A 16,634-nucleotide genomic window follows, 5' to 3' on the forward strand; every position below is an offset into this window, starting at 1 on the left:
AATTAGTCGATTATTGATTGAAAGAAAATGAATTGCCCACTATTTTGCTGATTGATTAATCGTTTCAGTCGTTTTTTAGGCAAAAATGTCAAACATTTCCTGGTTCCTGCTTCTTAAATATGAGGGTTTGCAGCTTTTCTTTGTCATTTATGAAAGTAATGAAGAATCTTTTGGCTTGTGGACTGTTGTTTGGACAGAAGAAGTAATCTGAAACCGTCGCTTTGGGCTTTCTCTCTCTTTTGACATTTTATAGAACTGATTGATCAATAATGAAAATAATCAATGGTGGCAGCCCTAGATGGATGCTGAACTGACCCCAACCCCCACACCTGCCTGTCCTCCTTCCACACGCATAGGGCATGACATACATACATATGATAACAATAGTTGGAGCACTTAAAGTTCTCAAAATAATCTGAATGTTGTGTTTGAATATTAGCTAAATTCTCTTCTAATTGTGCAAATCATACTTTTCTTATCTTAGAGCAGAGTGTGTCCACTCTAACAGAGTCCTGATGAATACTGCTGACCTGTTAAGTGTCCCGTTGACCCGTATGTGTGTGTGTGTGTGTGTGTGTTTGTGTGTGTGTGCTTTGGTGACGAGTGCTTGTTCTCAGCAGTGAAGGAAAGCTTGTTGTAGGTCACCTCTGTGATAGCTCCATCTCTCCTTATCACCCCTTCACTCTGTCTATCTGTCCTTGCCCATCACTCTTCCTCTCTATCTCTCCCTCTCCTGCTGTCACTCACTCACCTTTCCAATCTTCCTCTCCAAACTTCACATCCCCTCCACAAGGTTATCGCACATCAACTACTAAAACAGTCTGTGTGTGTGTGTGTGTGTGTGTGTGTGTGTGTGTGTGTGTGTGTGTGTGTGTGTGTGTGTGTGTGCACGCGCGTGTCTGTGTGTGTTTAAAGTGTATTATTTTCAGATGCTAGACCATAAAACATCAAAGTCACTTTTTTTGTACTGTCTCTACCTCACCACTTAAACATTTCAGGGTCTGCTGATTGCCTCTGTTCCTCTGTCTCTCTCTCTCTCTCTCTCACACACACACACACACACACACACACACACCCAAAAAGCACAAAAAAACCATACAAGCACACACTTCCACAAAATGGTACGTATGTGTCAGCTGGTTTACATCAGATCAGAGGCTGATTGGGAAAATGCCCATGCCCTCAGCGCCTCGCACACACAGCCCTGCCCCTCTGGCTAATTAATTTCCCAGATTGAGCATGTCCCACCATAAAGTGCTCTCCCCCTTCTTGTGTCGCACTCAATCTGTTCCTCCTCTCTCCTGTGTCTCGCTGCCGAGCCTGGCTCATTTCAGTTCCCCTGGCCTTTGATTGCGTTAGCCCAGAATGTCAGGGCAAAGAACGTCACCTCGCCGAACCTCTGCCGCTCTCATTTGCTCCTTCCCTTCTTTCTTTCTCTTTATATCTGTATGTTTTCATCTGGCTTGGAGGACACAACTCAGAGTTTTTTCCCCTCTAAATCGAGAGATTGCTTGCATGCCTTCTCCAGTTCCCTCTAGTTCTCACAGCTTTTAATTTGTTAATTCTCAGCTCACCGCAGGCTAACGCAACAGTCCCTCTCATGTCTCCCTCCTCCAGTGTGTGTGCGTGTGTGTGTGTTTCAAGTGCTTTATTTGGCATGTTGTTTACTGCATTAGTTTTGGCACTCTGTGTGACCCCAGTCAGTTCGACTGGGTACTTTGAAGATGAGCACACTGTGTTAATCAATCAGACAGTGAGTCCAACTCTTGGCCAGGTCAGACGTTCATCAAAGGAGTTAAGTGACGTCCACATGGTGGTTATTGAGGTCGCCAGGTTGCCTTACACAGTACTCACACTCCTGTGAACACACGCATGCAAACACGCTCCTGTGAGAGCATTTTTCCCATTTCTGCCCATGTTGACGACCGGTACACAAATCACTGTCATGTTAAGCACACGCAAGCAAACGCACGCACATGTGAACTTGTCTGCATAGAAGCTCACAGAGAACGGAGCCCAGCACACAGTTATTAAAATTCAAGTCCTGCAGGTTCATGCGTGTAAAATAAATTTTGATGGTTATGATTAGGAGGAGGATATGGAAAGAATCCTCTGCTACATTATAAGTACTTTTTCTGGGTGAAAGTCAATTGAGAAACATTTTATAGATAAATAAATTATTTAAATAAATAGCTTCAATCAATATGCATTGTTGAATGCTGAGACTATAGACCACTGATGAGAGTATTGAACTGTCATGAACTGAACCAACTGAGCTGGTCTCACCATTCATGGAATAAATGCTGTATTAAGTTACACAAACCATTTCCCACTGCTGCAGCTTCACATTAAAAGCATTTAACTTGAGAAACACAGGTTGACTTTTATTCTGAACGAGTCACAGGAAGTGTATTTGTCAGTGAGCTTTGCACTGACCGCTGTTGTTCATCAAAACTGCGTCTAGAAAACAACGGCGACTAATGAAAGAAGAAGGAGCTGCTAGATGAGGAGCTGCAGGCGACAGGCTGCACACCTCCAACTTAAACTACATTTGCTGATACCACCAATGCTAAAAGCAATATGCATTAAAATGCTATAAAACAAAGCCACAAAACAGTCCTGCTGATTTATTTGCAACATTGACCACCATCGCCTGTAACAGGGTATTAAAAGGATAGCAATCATATTGCCCAACCCTAGTTACAGTATGTGGTTTATCTTCAAGTCTTGCACCACTATTGGCATTATTCATCTTTTCATTTCAGAAAAGTTACAAAATACAACAGAAATGTAGCCTTTTTGTTGGAAAAATGCATTTGAGTATCGGTAATAGCGTTGGCTAAAGTGAGAGAAAAAAAATACAGATTGTGATATCCGCTTTAAAAATTGCTTTTGCATCCCTTGGAACCACCACAGCTTAAAAAGATGAGAAGTGAAAAGGGGTTTTCTTTTGGTTTTGGGCATACAGCAGCACAGAGGAGAGGGCAAAGCCGAGGCCAAGTTTTTTAACGCAGCACAAAGAACCGAGTGAATGTCTTTCACATTAGACATGACAGTTGTTCTCTCTGGAATACATCAGCCGTAATAAGCCTTTTTTTTCTGTTGTCCCCGCTGCCATATTTATACACACACAGTCTGCACACATGCACACACTGCCTCACAGTAAATCTGGACCATATACCATCACTTCTTTCGTAAGCGTTCTGTCTTCATCAGCGGCTAAAATATGGTGTATAGGGTTACAGCAGACAGGCATGGGGATGGCTTCAGAGCAATAAGATAGCAGTAATGGCACACCATCATTTAGGAGAATGTAATAAGTGAATATCTAATAAGCCTGTAAAAGATGCTTAACCCCTGAAGCTCTGGGGTCAGGTATAGAGATAGGAGAATAAGCTGATTAAGGAAGGTTTCTTCTCACGTTGCGGTCATCACAGGATTGACCAACTCGTGACCCCGCTGTGAGGAGTGCGGTTACTTTAGCCCAGAACCTCTCCTGTGTTTGGATAAATCCGCTATTTATGGTGTTTGATAACAGCTTGTGCCTGATATGGGAAAGTAATAGGTTATGAATCTCAGTCTGGAGATAATGTAGAAGTTAATGGAACACCAAAGATTTAGGGTTTTACACCGCTGCTCACCTTTGCTCGACATTTGTCGCCTTACTGAAATCTCTGAGCAGCGTCTTACACCATAATTCTAATATTTGGGAAGCTCTTAGTGAAAGAGCAGCAAGGCGTGCTGCCATGAGCGGCTGCAGCCTCTGCTTTTGATATAGATACGCTGTTTCCAAAAGGCACTGAATGGCTTATGACACTTTATATTGATCTGCTGATTGATTTGCTGTTTGGTGATTGATTGACAAGAAGGCACGTCAGCCCAAATCCCAAGAGGTGCTTAACTAAACTGCAGCAATTGGTTTTAAATGCGATCCCCACCTGTTTCTCGTACGATGACATAGTTTTATCCCCGGATGACAGACTCGGTAAAAGACAGATGAAATGTGCCACGCTCAAAATGAATGATATCCAGGATTTAAGGTCAATCTCTGTCTCTCTCTGCTTCTTTTTGCACTAAAGGGGGAGTTTGCAGACACACACACACACACACACACACACACTCAGAGAGAGAGAGAGCCAGATCCTAAAGCCATTTTCAGGCAGGGCAGCAGAGTGTGTCCTCATTACCGTCTGTGAGTGTGTAGTCACCACTCAGTCACAGCTCCTGCTGCCAGAATGGGATTTTCCCCTCTTTTCTCCTCTGACTCTTCCACCTCTTTTTCACCTTAACTTCTCTTGCATATCGCTTCATCTATTTCTCAGACAGAAAATCATTATCAGTCAGGAAAGACAATTTCCTGCTCCTATGGTCCCTTATACACTGCCAGTCAAAAGTTTCCAAAAAACCCTCCATTTTAACATTTTTTTGGTTACATTTCAATCTATGTAGTTGGCAGCACCAATTGCATTAATAGGAAGTACCCTAAAATACAAATTGAGAAAATGTATTTATATATTTATTTATTATTTTATTTAAAATGGGGTAGATTTAAGAAAATTGGGCCAAAGCATTACTCACTTTAGGTTGTGCCACGTGTAGCCTTAATTTGTTGAGTGGACATGCCAGCGTAGTGTTATGTCCTGTAAGAGCCCCATTGTTACACAAAGATTTAGGTCTTGGGAAATTTCTCACACACTCAGCAGTCATCGAGGGAGGCAAATGTCATCTCACAAGGGACCAAAGGAAAGCTAACAGTACTCGAACAAATGAAAGATTGTCTTGCACATTATGTATGTCTGCTCAAATACCATTAGTGCTTATTATACTGTTCTGTGAAAAGTCATTAAGAAAATTGAAGAGATCTGTTTGAAAAACATCTGGCAGACATTTTCTAATGAAATAATTTCCCCCCCTCAATTCTGTGATACCTGACACTGCCTATATTCTTTTTAAATGTATTTACAATTGCATCACTTTAGATTGAACTATTTGAATTTGGCTATCTAAGTTGTATTGTGTCCATCTTTAAGTATTTATGTGTAACTATGCAAAGAAGCACCAGTTTCATTTTTCACCTACTGTTCCACTGTGTCACAATGAGACAAATGCAGTACCAGTGCAATTGTATTTGCACACAAACAAAATTGTAGTATGATGATGGTGTTCTCAGCCTAACTAAAACACCTCTACCCATTCTTGCTTGTGCGCTTCAGTATTTTTGCAAAACAAAGGCACTGAGCTCAAATTGCACACTCTATTTCTGACAAGGTGAACAAAACTGTTCGACTGTGGTTAAAAGGTTTTCGCTGAAAGCCCCTCTCCTTTGCAGAAGTAGCCAACGATTTCCATTTGCCACTGGCAGTAGCTGGAGTTTACAGTCTCCTGATAAAGGATCAAAGGAAGAGGGAGAGAAGCAGAGCACATGCACGGATATTAGTCTGTAATGGCGACCAGATGAACTTGTTGATAGTGTACTAAACAGGTCTAAACAGCCTAATATTGGCTCGTTCTGACAAAGGCGTTATCTGCCCGGTTTACTTACTTGAGAACTGAACATGATGTGGGTGTTTGCTCTTCTCTGTGTCCTTGCAGCTATCTCAAACTACCATGTGTTTTTTTTATGTAAAGTCTGCAGCCTATAAATCAGTAATACACATTAGGAAGGTTATGTGCGTAGGTGAGTGCAGCACAGTAATCAGGAAATGCGTGGACAATGTATTCACTCACGCTCCTTATACATTCCCCGTGGTAGGCACCTGTCTGCTTCCATCCCCTCACTTTGTCAGGTTGAAAGAAGTTTTAAGGGGGAGAAACAGGGACTGGGGGTTGGTGAAGGGGAAATGGAGGGAGTTCTGTTGTTCGATTCAGTTAGCCATGAAGCTCTCCTTTCTTATTTGATCTCCCTTTTCCTCAGAAAACTCCCCGTTGCCCTGCAAGGGGGTTTTAACGGCAGCAATATGTGTGTCTTAACATCACACGAGAGGTCTGAGCCCAGGTAATCGAATTTTGAGATCATGTGATTGGACACGACAAGGGGAGCAGGCTGGGGAGCCATTCACCTGCCTGATGTCTTTCCAGCCACACATGCAAGCACACATGCAGAAGAAAAAAAAAAAAAAACCCACATGCGCCTCCATTTTTTAGATATTCTCGCCAGGTGGCCACACGTTGAAAATCAACGTGGCTACTCCGTATGATGTTCGCTCATTTGGCCCGATGGAGCTTCTTCCCCATGATGCAAGTTTTGCATGAAACATTGTGTAACTTCAAAGTCATGTTACTGCCTGTTTAGCCATAATGTGCCATTATGCATGGAATCTAAGAGCATGCTGGAGTACAAAAGAAACCACATGTGGAGCACTCAAGTGCCCAAAGCTATATATTACATATGTTACACACTGTGTTTGTGTGTGCGTGTGTGTGTAGAGGAGAGTCCACATTACATAGCTCCAGCTGGACAGGAGGAAAGAGGGTTAAATACATGCAGTTAATTCAAAAAGCATAAGATTATTCATTTCCCTTGTCCTGTGGGAACAAGCTCCTGCTCCACAGTGGTAGCACACATGTATATATGTACACACACACACTCCGGATCAGCGAGCCTTACCCAGCGTGCAGTAACGTCAGCAATCTGCTGATTGCATGTCATTTAATACTGTAATACGTGGAGGTATTTTGAGAAGGGCTGGTGATGGCATGTGAGAAAGGGAGACGGGAAGAGATTCAACATGAAAAAGTCTGTAAACATTCATTTTTCCCTCCTTCTTGAAGTGGATCCGCTTGAGTCTCAAGCTTGTTTGTGAAAAAAAGTTTGAAGTGAAATGGATTTCTGCAAATGAGAAAACAACATCAGGGCTAAGTAACTATTTGAAGGTGCTGTCAAAGGCTTTCTCTGTCTTTACCCTCCTGCTTTCATCTTTCTCTCGTCCCTCGCTCCTCCTCCTGCCTTCCCACTCTCATTAGTGATGGTTGTGAGAGTGAGGAACAAAGCGCAGGCCCTGCCAATCGATCCCCGAGCAGCGCTATCAATCGACTGGTGGAGCGCAGGTCTTCTCCGTCTGCCCAACGATTGACGGGTCAGAGATTGATGGGGCAGATTGGTGTGTGTCTGTGTGTGTTTGCGTGTTAATGCAGCAGAGTATGTCTTTATTTGAGATAGATTGCAGAAGATTTAATCGCATCGTGTTTGTCAGCTACACATTTTAATTTCTTCTCTGCTAGATAAATAAATTAAAGCAGACAGACATCAAAAGAACCACACATGTGTGATATGTGTATGTGGAAGTAGGTGTGCGCACACACTCCCAGGTGCAACACAGCCCCCAGACTCTGACAGGTATTTGTTTTGGTAGACACTCTTTACCCTGGCACTATGTTTCTGCCCTGGCAACAGTAAACACACATACACACAAGCAGAATGAAATCATACACTGGCACAGTCACACTTTACCCTGGCACGATGTCATTGCCTTTCAGTGCTGTGACTCATGCCAGCGCTCTAATGGATGAATCCTGCAGCAGTCTGAACAAGCATGGGTGTGTGCGAGAGTCGTGCACATGTGTTTCAAGGCGTGCATGTGCGTGTGTGTGTTTTCAAGGTGTTGTGTAAACATTGGAATTATGTGTCACAGCTGGCCAGATGACTCGCCCTGGTTTCATGTTGTATTTCTGTGCGTCTCTCTGGGACGACGATGCTGCCACATTTGCATGAGAAAGGTTGTCAGACTAACACCTTTTCTTGTTTCTCTCCCTCTCTCCTTCCCCACCTCCCCCCTCTATGTATCTGTGTCCACAGCTCTGATAGCCATAGGCCAGTACAGCAGTACCATAGAGACTGTGGATGCCGGCTGGTGTAAGGACATCACAGACCAGGGAGCCACACAGATCGCTCAGAGCAGCAAGTCGCTCCGCTACCTGGGCCTCATGAGATGCGACAAGGTAACAAGGCTCGGCCCGTAATGTCTGCTAGTCTGTGGTTTCCAGCGCGCTCTTCAAAGTTGCTTCGAGAGATGTTTTTAGCAATTTTTTTTTTTGCAATGTGATTTGTTGACATGACAGAAAACTAATCTGAGGGAGAAGAATCACATGATTAAGTAATTCTTTAGCAAAAATGCCAAACGTTTGCTCATTTCAGCTTCTCTAATTTGAGCATTTTTTCTCTTTTCTCTCCCTTTACAATTCTTTACAGTTCTCTGTCATTACTTTGAAACGGCAATGGGCATTTGCACCATTATTTAATAAATAATCAGGGAAAATTATTGTCAAGCTAATCATTATTATCATTAGTTGCAGCCCTTCTTTTTAATACAGTTGTAACCCTCCTATTGTGTCTCTGAATGTGCACATGTCTGATTGCGCACCTGCTGCCATTATAAGTAGGACAGGGCAATAATACAGTATTTTCACCAGGAAAATGATGTGTTATTAATAATACATATCATGGGTAATAAGATTGTAATACAGTATGCAAAAACACTTTAAATTCAATATTGTTCCTGCTCAATGATGTGCAACAATGCACACATATTGGCCAAGATACTGTAATAGAATCCTTACCTCTATATATATATATATATATATATATATATATATATATATATACACACACACACGCACACACTGTATAAATGAATGTTCAAAATTTCAATAGCTCAATCGTACAAATTTCTGTCATGCTATGGTATTATCAAACACATACACATGAACTCTCAAAAGACCCAGCTCAGGGCACATGGCCAAATAAAAAGCATCCAGAGGTGAGCGTGTGGAGGAGCTAAGCCACTGCCGCCTGTGCCCAGTGTGTCAACGTGATGCATGTTTGAGTCAGCTTGTTGGCTGATAACAGAAGTAAACTGACATAATGACCCCTCTCAAACCTACTTTGAGATGCCTCTGGGTCTGAGGGACCGTCCTTCCAAAGTCACCCGTAAACTCTCGTCTAGCCTCTTACCCGTCCAATCGCTAAACTGACGGGGGCACGCTTAGTTGTAGTGCCATGGTAACAACTCCACCCACCTCTCCAATTGGTTCAGTGGAGCTCTCACCACACGGATGCATCCACTTAGTGTGGGATCATTCAGGATGGCATGAGTGGGATGAGGGCAGACAAGGAAAGGAAAGTGAACAGCTGGCTGAACCTAGAAACTTTAGCATGTATTGATATTGTACAACCTTGTGTCTTGCACCATAGCCTGGTGCACAACACAGACCATAATCCCACTGCTGGTAGGCCTCCATATGGTGAGTGTAACGGTGTGATTTAATGAGCCTTTTGTTTTCAGGTTGAGGCAAAATTTTACATTTGGGTTTTGGGCTGAACAAATTTAAATGCTCTCTGCTGTGCAATAAAAAGTGCAAGTAGAAGCTGGCAGAGAAGCAAAGGAGGGAGGAGAGAATTTGACTTACAGTCAAGGCCTTTCACCAGGTTGGGAACTCATCATTTTTATTTCTTCATTATAAAATCAGTGACATCTGCGTGTCGCGGCCTCCGGGTTGACCTTATGGATTTCTCTGATAAAAATGCCTACCAGGAGATCGTTAAGTGCGACGAGAACATCGGTGTATCATATTTATCTATTTATGCTGTAATAAAATTAAACATATGAGGGTCTGACGGTGACCCCATATGTGAGGTCTCAGTGATGAAGCGGCGTGCTCGATTCACATTATTGCGGACATGAATGTGTATCTATCATATTTATCTCGGAGTAATAAAGAGTAACTGCATTACATAGCAGGTGATCACTTAGATTCCATTTTCATTTAGTTCCCCCCGCCTCACCGACTCAGTGGCCCAACAATCGATATCTACAGCCATGCTAATAAAATCTCTTCTGAAATGACCTAGATCTTTACTGGAGTAACAATTTTTCTCAGTTTCTCTCCACCTTATGCTTTCATGCTCCAGCCCTCACAACAAGCAAATTCACTCATCCCACTCCTCCTATTTATCTACCCATCTCTCCCTTCAGATGTGATATTCATACTTATAATTTTGCCTGGAGGATGGAAACATAAATAATTATTCTCCCTCTGCTCTGAGGGGGGAATTTGGGAATGACACAGCTAAATAAAGCTGTAATTGGTGCTATTAGAGTTGTAATGGAGTGTGAATCGAGCAGAGACAAGATTTTGACAGTTTCCAAGGTCAGGTACATTACCAGCTCTGAATCACAGAATTAATTCACTGCATGCTTGGCCCCTTCACCCGCTTTCTCTGTCTTCTCTCTTTTGCGCTCGAAAATTGTGGTTAGCATTGCAAATGAGCCTGGAGTACTGGTGAGGATTGGTCAGGCTTGTGTGGGAAAAAAAGACCAGCCACAGCAGCTCCGTTCTTTGTTGTTGTTGATGTTGTTGGGGTTTTTTTTATTATGCTAGGCGAGAAAGGGACTTACAGTGGATAAGGTCAGGTTTCAGGAGGAGACAGAGGAATAGGGGTAATACTAAGTTCGCTCAGAGCAAAACGAATAAACAGAAATAGGTTGTTATTACCGAGGTCACAGCGAAAATGAGAGCTACAGAGCGATTTAAAGAGGTAAAAAGGTGAGAGGCAGAGATAGGCCAGGGGAATTGTGGCTATCTACAAATCAGCCCATGGGCAGCAGTGACCATGCTCTGCCTTCTCCTCACCTCCTACTCTCCACCTTCTCCTCCCCTCCGTCCCTCAAACCTCCTGCTCTCCTCTCGAGATTCTGGGGCCGTCAAAACAAACCGCTGTTGCATTAATAAAGAAGTCAGGCAATAATTGGCCTTTTTCAGCCGTTGTGTTAGCAGCCGAGATCTGACTCTATGCTGCACACGGCGTGAATCTGCGGACAGCAGGGCGCAGCGAGAGGAGCTGGCGACCTCGCCGACAAGTTGGAGGTGTGCAGCCTGTCGCCTGCAGCTCTTCATCTAGCAGCTCAGTGTGGCTGCTCCATCTCGTTCCATTACTCGCTGCAACATTTCCCACCGATCCGCTGTCAAAACGTGCTCAAAACGACGGTTGTCGTGAGACTCATTTTTGATAAATGAAAGCGGTAAGTGCAAAGCTCGCTGACAAATACATCACGTTTCCTGGGACTCCTTCATAGTAAAGGTCAGCTTGTGTTTCCCCAGTTAAATGCCTTTTATGGGATGCTGCAGCCGTAGGAAATGTTCGGTTTTCATTAGCAGTAACTGAATACAGCATTTTTTTTCCAGGAATGTCAAGATAGACATGCAGTTCATGATACTGCAAAAATATAAATATTGCAATATTCTCATCAGTGGACCATAGGCGATAGATATTGCCTTAAGAGACTAAATTGCAGTTCGGAGCAGTCTGATATCTTTATTAAGGTCACTCTGACAGGATCGTTAGAGGCTGTTGTTTGATATCTGTTGTAGAACTGGTGCTTCAACCCTTTGGCCACACATCTTAAAAACATCTGATCAAGTTACACATGACGTTTTGTCAAAAAAATATGGCTTCACAGTTATTTTTGGGTCAGTTGTAAGTGCTTTGACCACTGCTTGGTAACTATTTAGAGATAGTTTTCACAGTGGTTGTAATTTGTATTGCATGCTGTGTCTCGTAAATGAATCAAATCAATATTTTAAAGTACTTGGCGAAATAGTTTTGGGTATGGGCTCTGCATTTAATTTGCCGGTGATTTTTTTCCTGGTTTGCATTTGACATTTCAGCCCGTAGCAGTGTTGTATCATGCTTTATTTGTGTATCACAGCAGTAAAATCCGGAGGCATGTCCAATTCAATCTCGGTGCAAACTAATCTCATCTCTGCACTTAATGCAGTTCTGGGAAAACGCACAGGCTCGGGGATAACTCTCAATTCCACAAGGTTCCTACATAATGAAAGTCTTGTGCAAATTACTTAACTCTAGATTTCTCTCAGCCACAGCTTCTCTTCTTTATGTTGACAAATCCATTTGATTTTTTTTCCTCATGCCTCATTTTATTAAATTCTCCATTGTTTAAAATAAGGACGTAGCTGCGCTTTCTCCATGCATCCACTTCTCTCTTTCTTTCTTCAGCCGAGTGTTGACAGCAGGAATGACCGGCACATAAGGTCAGCACTGCTTCTTCTTCAAACACATATTTCTTCTCTGCTGTTAGCTTGCTGAAGAACTCTACTAAAGGTTATTTTCTGTAATAAAACATATCAAGGAGGTGATTCGAGGCAAAACTGCTGTTGTAGAACGTGTTCTCGATTAGATTTGGATGGTATTTTCATATGATTGAGCTTGATGCATTTTAATTGGTCTTAGCTTGACCTGTAACAACCTCCATTTATTTAGCTCAACTCCAGGATCTACACACTTGAGGAACCATCTCAATATTTACCCATCAACCAACTCCCCTGCAAGCCTGCATACTGTAGCTAAGGGGTCATTGACAGTGGCCCCAGCCTGAAATGATTTTGCTTTGCCTACCAACCATGAATGTTTGCATTGTGAAAATAAATTGTTATATATACTTACACACTGTGGTCTGCGTTGGCAAGTGGTCATTTCCCATGAGAGCTGTGTTGACAGTGTTTTGGACATATTGCAAATACTCCAAAGTTAATATTTCCCTTACAAGGACTTTGCTTGGTTTCCATTCAGGATGTGTATGTTGCAGGAGTTTAGTTCAAATAGCTGCAACACAGAGGGAGAAAAAAAAAAAAAAAACAAGGCTAGGATTTGAAGTGACAAAATCACAGCAACAAACAGATGTCCTCTTTACTGTTCAAAGCCTAATCACCATTTGGAATAGCCTGTATGTCTTACAGATGTTCAGGTAACTTCTGCAGCTTTTAGAATAAATCACCTTTCATTGTCTCTCTATTTTTCCTTCTCTCGCTCCCTCACTTTTTTACTTTTTCCCCCTACAGTTTCCTCCCACACTAACTGATGTGGAGTTCGGTTTCGGAGCGGGTCCTGTCAGTGTTAGACAAATACAGTCTTGTGATAACCCTGACGCACAGCGCGGACAGCCCGGGCAGCCCTCCGCCTCGGCAGCGCGGCTCGGGCCTGCGTGAATTTGTTTTGAATTGTCAAAACGCTGGGAATTTTAATGTAACAGCTTCCCTGAATGTCACAGGACTTAGAAAGTGTAGAATTCATTTAAGAACTGTTAACAGGATCCATCTGGCTCTCCTCATGTGGAGCCGTGTGAAGGATCGATTTCTCCCGTCACAGTTTATACAAACGTGCTTCCGTACTGTATACATTTCACTGCCGGGCGGCCTGAAGTTTGTGTCCACTGCCATTTGCACTGATATGAAGAATTTTTTTAACCGTAACCAAACACAGTCCCAGCACAAGCACTGATCTGTGTGGAGTCTATTTGATTGTCAGAATATTTTCTTATTTCGACTATTATTATTATTTTTCAGTAGCTGGGCGATCTACATTTGTAAGAGTGCAGAATGTGTGTTTGACTTTTTTCATCTGTCTCTACTTCCCGACACATCTGTCTGAAGGATTTTCTTTGTATCTCAGTGTGCTCGTACGTGCTCGAATGCAACGTGTCTGTGCGCGACTGCGTGTGTTCTCCGAGAGGAATTTATGTTATTTGCTGTTAACACGGCTCATAATGGAGCATTGAAATCAGAACCCCTCCAGGCCCTGGCAAATGGCGTGCTCCGCCTGCCTCAAATGATTACACCCCTCTGCCCTCAGGGCCAGACGACCCCCGTTCCGACGAGGAGAAAGAATGCGATTGATCCAGACTCACCCAAAAATAATCAAATCAATTCATTTTGTCCTCTTTCAGCTATGACTCTGTGCCAGTCTTTTGAAGTATTCAGCTGAAAGACTCAAGGAAAAAGTGCCTTAATCTTCTGAAAAACGGATCCTTTTTGCTCGCATATGTCAGAGCGTGTGTCTCAGAGAAGCCCGGCTCCCCAGTGAGTCTACTGTTAAATGTTAGGTCCTCTCTGTGGGAGGAATTCATCTTTCTACACTTCCACAAACACAATGGAACATTATGTATTAATCCAGGCTATGCTTTGGAGTGGTGAAACTCAGTGCATTAGCGTCAGAGGTAATTTTCAAATCATAGCGATGTTGTAACGGCTCTGCTGTTTGAAGTGGGAGGCACATAAACATGCCAAACTCACACAGATTCAACAAATGCTAATGCTGTAACATTTATAGCTTTTTTTTGGCTAACTGCAAAATTAAGACGAGTGTGCAATCACGGGGTCAGGGATCCAGCGGCAGGCTTTATTGATTTGTGCAGAAACACACTGAACAGTGTAACGCCTTATCTTGACACTGTTTTCATATGTCTCCTATATGTGTTAAGTTGCTGTTTTCTATAATGGGCCCCTCTGGCCACTCTGTGAACATTTAGCGCCTTCGTTCTGTGTTGATGTATCGCTTTGGGGATTTTAATCTTATTCAGCCTCAGTGGAATGTTTTCTTCACAAGCGTTTTCACAGCTTGCTCAAATCTACCTCTTTTTTTTTTCCCTCCCATCCTCTTGTCCATTCCCTCTCCTCGTCTCTGTCCTCCTCTCCTTTCCCACATCTTTTTCACCTTCCCCTTCTCCTCTCTTCTCATCTGCCATCTTTTTCCCCCCCTCTGTCTTTTCCACTACTTCATTAGAGTGAAAACAAATGGGCAGTCCAGGTTGTGGAACAGAGAGGGGAGCAAACTCACACAGTCAGCACGAAGCTGGACTAGGAAAATAATGACACTGACTGCTACCGGCCCCTTCAGGGACAGCTGTTGGAGAGAGCAGGAGTTATCATAGTAATGGAAGAGATGAGGGAGGAGAGCAGAACGTTAAAAAAGAGGGGGGGGCTTGAGGAAAAAAAAAAGAATGAAACAATGATTTAACGAATGACAGAATCCGAGAGAAAATAATAATAATAAAAATATCTAAAAAAAAAGTGTTTTGTGTAAGCAGTTTTGAAGTGTGCTCCCATTACCTGAGCTGAGGTGGAGCAGCGTTTGGGGAACAGGTATGAGCGCTGCTGCACCCCCAGATAGAGCAACCAGACAGACCTTGTTAAAAGAACAGACATCCCAATCAATATGGCTGTTCCACTGGTGCATCCAGCTGCCGGGGACTATCCACAGATAGGCACGGCACAGCAATTTGCAGACATAAACAAGGGCCTAATTGTTCAGGGCCTGGAGGTTTGGAGTGAGGAAAACAAAGATGAAGTATAGTGAAGAGTTAAGAGGCATTTTAAGTCTCGTTTAGGAAATGAGAGTTTGGGAGTTCAGCAAAACTTTCTTTGATGAGTGTTGTTATTGTGAATGGCAGGGATCCTTAGTTTAAAGGCTGCTAAAGCGAAGGGGAATTAGGAGGAAAGACACTGCATGCACAGCATCAAGTGTGAGACAGACAGGTTCTCTGGTTCCTATTTTCCAGGCTTTGGTCAGACTTGAATGTTCAAAGTCGAGAAAGTAGTTTGAAAGAGTCATTTGCTATTTGTGATTTTCAGTGTAATCTTGGAGTCTCATCCCACACAGAAGAGCTGTATTGATTGGCGGTCTTAACTGAAGCCGCCTCCTGATCATCCCTTCATCTTGTTTCTAAAGGGCAGGAGCAAGGGACAGTGAAGGAGAGGGGGTGAAATAAAGTGAGACAGAGTTCACTGAGTATCTGAAGGGAATCTCAGAATTGCCCTTCAACAAAAATCTGCCAGACACACACACACAGGTAAACCTGACCTCACCTGGATCACATACGCTCACCGACCCACACACACACACTCGTGCATTTTGCTCGCCTTCTCTCCCCCTTGTCCTCGCTTTATTTTTACCCCTCTTCCCTCGTTTTGTCTCTCTGTTTCTCCCTCCCTTACCCTCCTCTAAGCAAGGACAGCCAAGGTTGTTTGAATTTTGGATGCTGCACACATCTTTTGTTCATTCAATTAGTTCATTCAAGTTGCCCCCTGTCTTGTCTTTCAGCCTTCCCCCTTTTTCTCCTCCCTCATCCAGTGCTGTTTACTCATCACAACAGAGGTCAACATAATCTCATGGAGTCATGGGCAGACAGTAGGCAAGACTCAGTGTGGTCTGGATACTCAGACTTGCCAATCCTGATATGTTTTTGGGCAATAACTAATGTTTGGCTCGATATGTTTTTTCCTTCTCCCAAACACTGAGAGAGACAGCAGGTGGTCACAGCCCCTTTTTGCCTGCAGGCACAGTGTCTGACTGTGTTGGTGATGAATTAGCTGTTTAATGCTAATACATGTAGCTCCCTTCACAGAATGCTATGTCTGTACAATTTTAATACAACCTCTATTCCAGTTGTGATGCTGTGGAAAAGGTAAATAAAAACAGAATGCAGTCATTTGCAGTCATTTACAAAGTCTACCTTAGCCTGTGTAGTAACATCCTTTATACAATCATGTGTTCACAAAGTGATGAACCTCACTCCATCTTCGCTAGTTAACAACTGAGCCTTTCCAGGATGCTCCTTTCATACCCAATCATGATACTATCACCTGTTACCAATGAACCTGTTTACCTGTGGAATGTTTCAAACAGGTGTTTTTGGAGCGTTTCACAACTTTCCCAGTCTTTTGTTGCTCCTGTGCCAACTTATTTGAAACATGTTGCTGGATCAAATTCAAAATAAGCAGATATTTACAAAAGTCAATGAAGTTGATAATGTAAAGCATTAGACATGCAGTGCCTTGCATAA

At 42.9% G+C, this 16,634-nt stretch overlaps 1 protein-coding gene across 2 annotated transcripts in view; it reads left to right on the forward strand.

Annotated features, from left to right (window-relative positions):
- fbxl17 (F-box and leucine-rich repeat protein 17) overlaps window positions 1-16,634 on the forward strand; it is a 219,260-nt gene that overhangs the window by 189,384 nt on the left and 13,242 nt on the right. For both annotated transcript variants that reach the window (XM_041938093.1, XM_041938092.1), the window contains exon 10: window positions 7,796-7,938. In XM_041938093.1, coding sequence (XP_041794027.1) covers window positions 7,796-7,938 — 143 coding nt within the window. The remainder of the gene's footprint in view (window positions 1-7,795; window positions 7,939-16,634) is intronic.

Source organism: Chelmon rostratus, chromosome 5 (genome assembly GCF_017976325.1).
Source record: "Chelmon rostratus isolate fCheRos1 chromosome 5, fCheRos1.pri, whole genome shotgun sequence".
Classification (NCBI taxonomy): domain Eukaryota; kingdom Metazoa; phylum Chordata; class Actinopteri; order Chaetodontiformes; family Chaetodontidae; genus Chelmon; species Chelmon rostratus.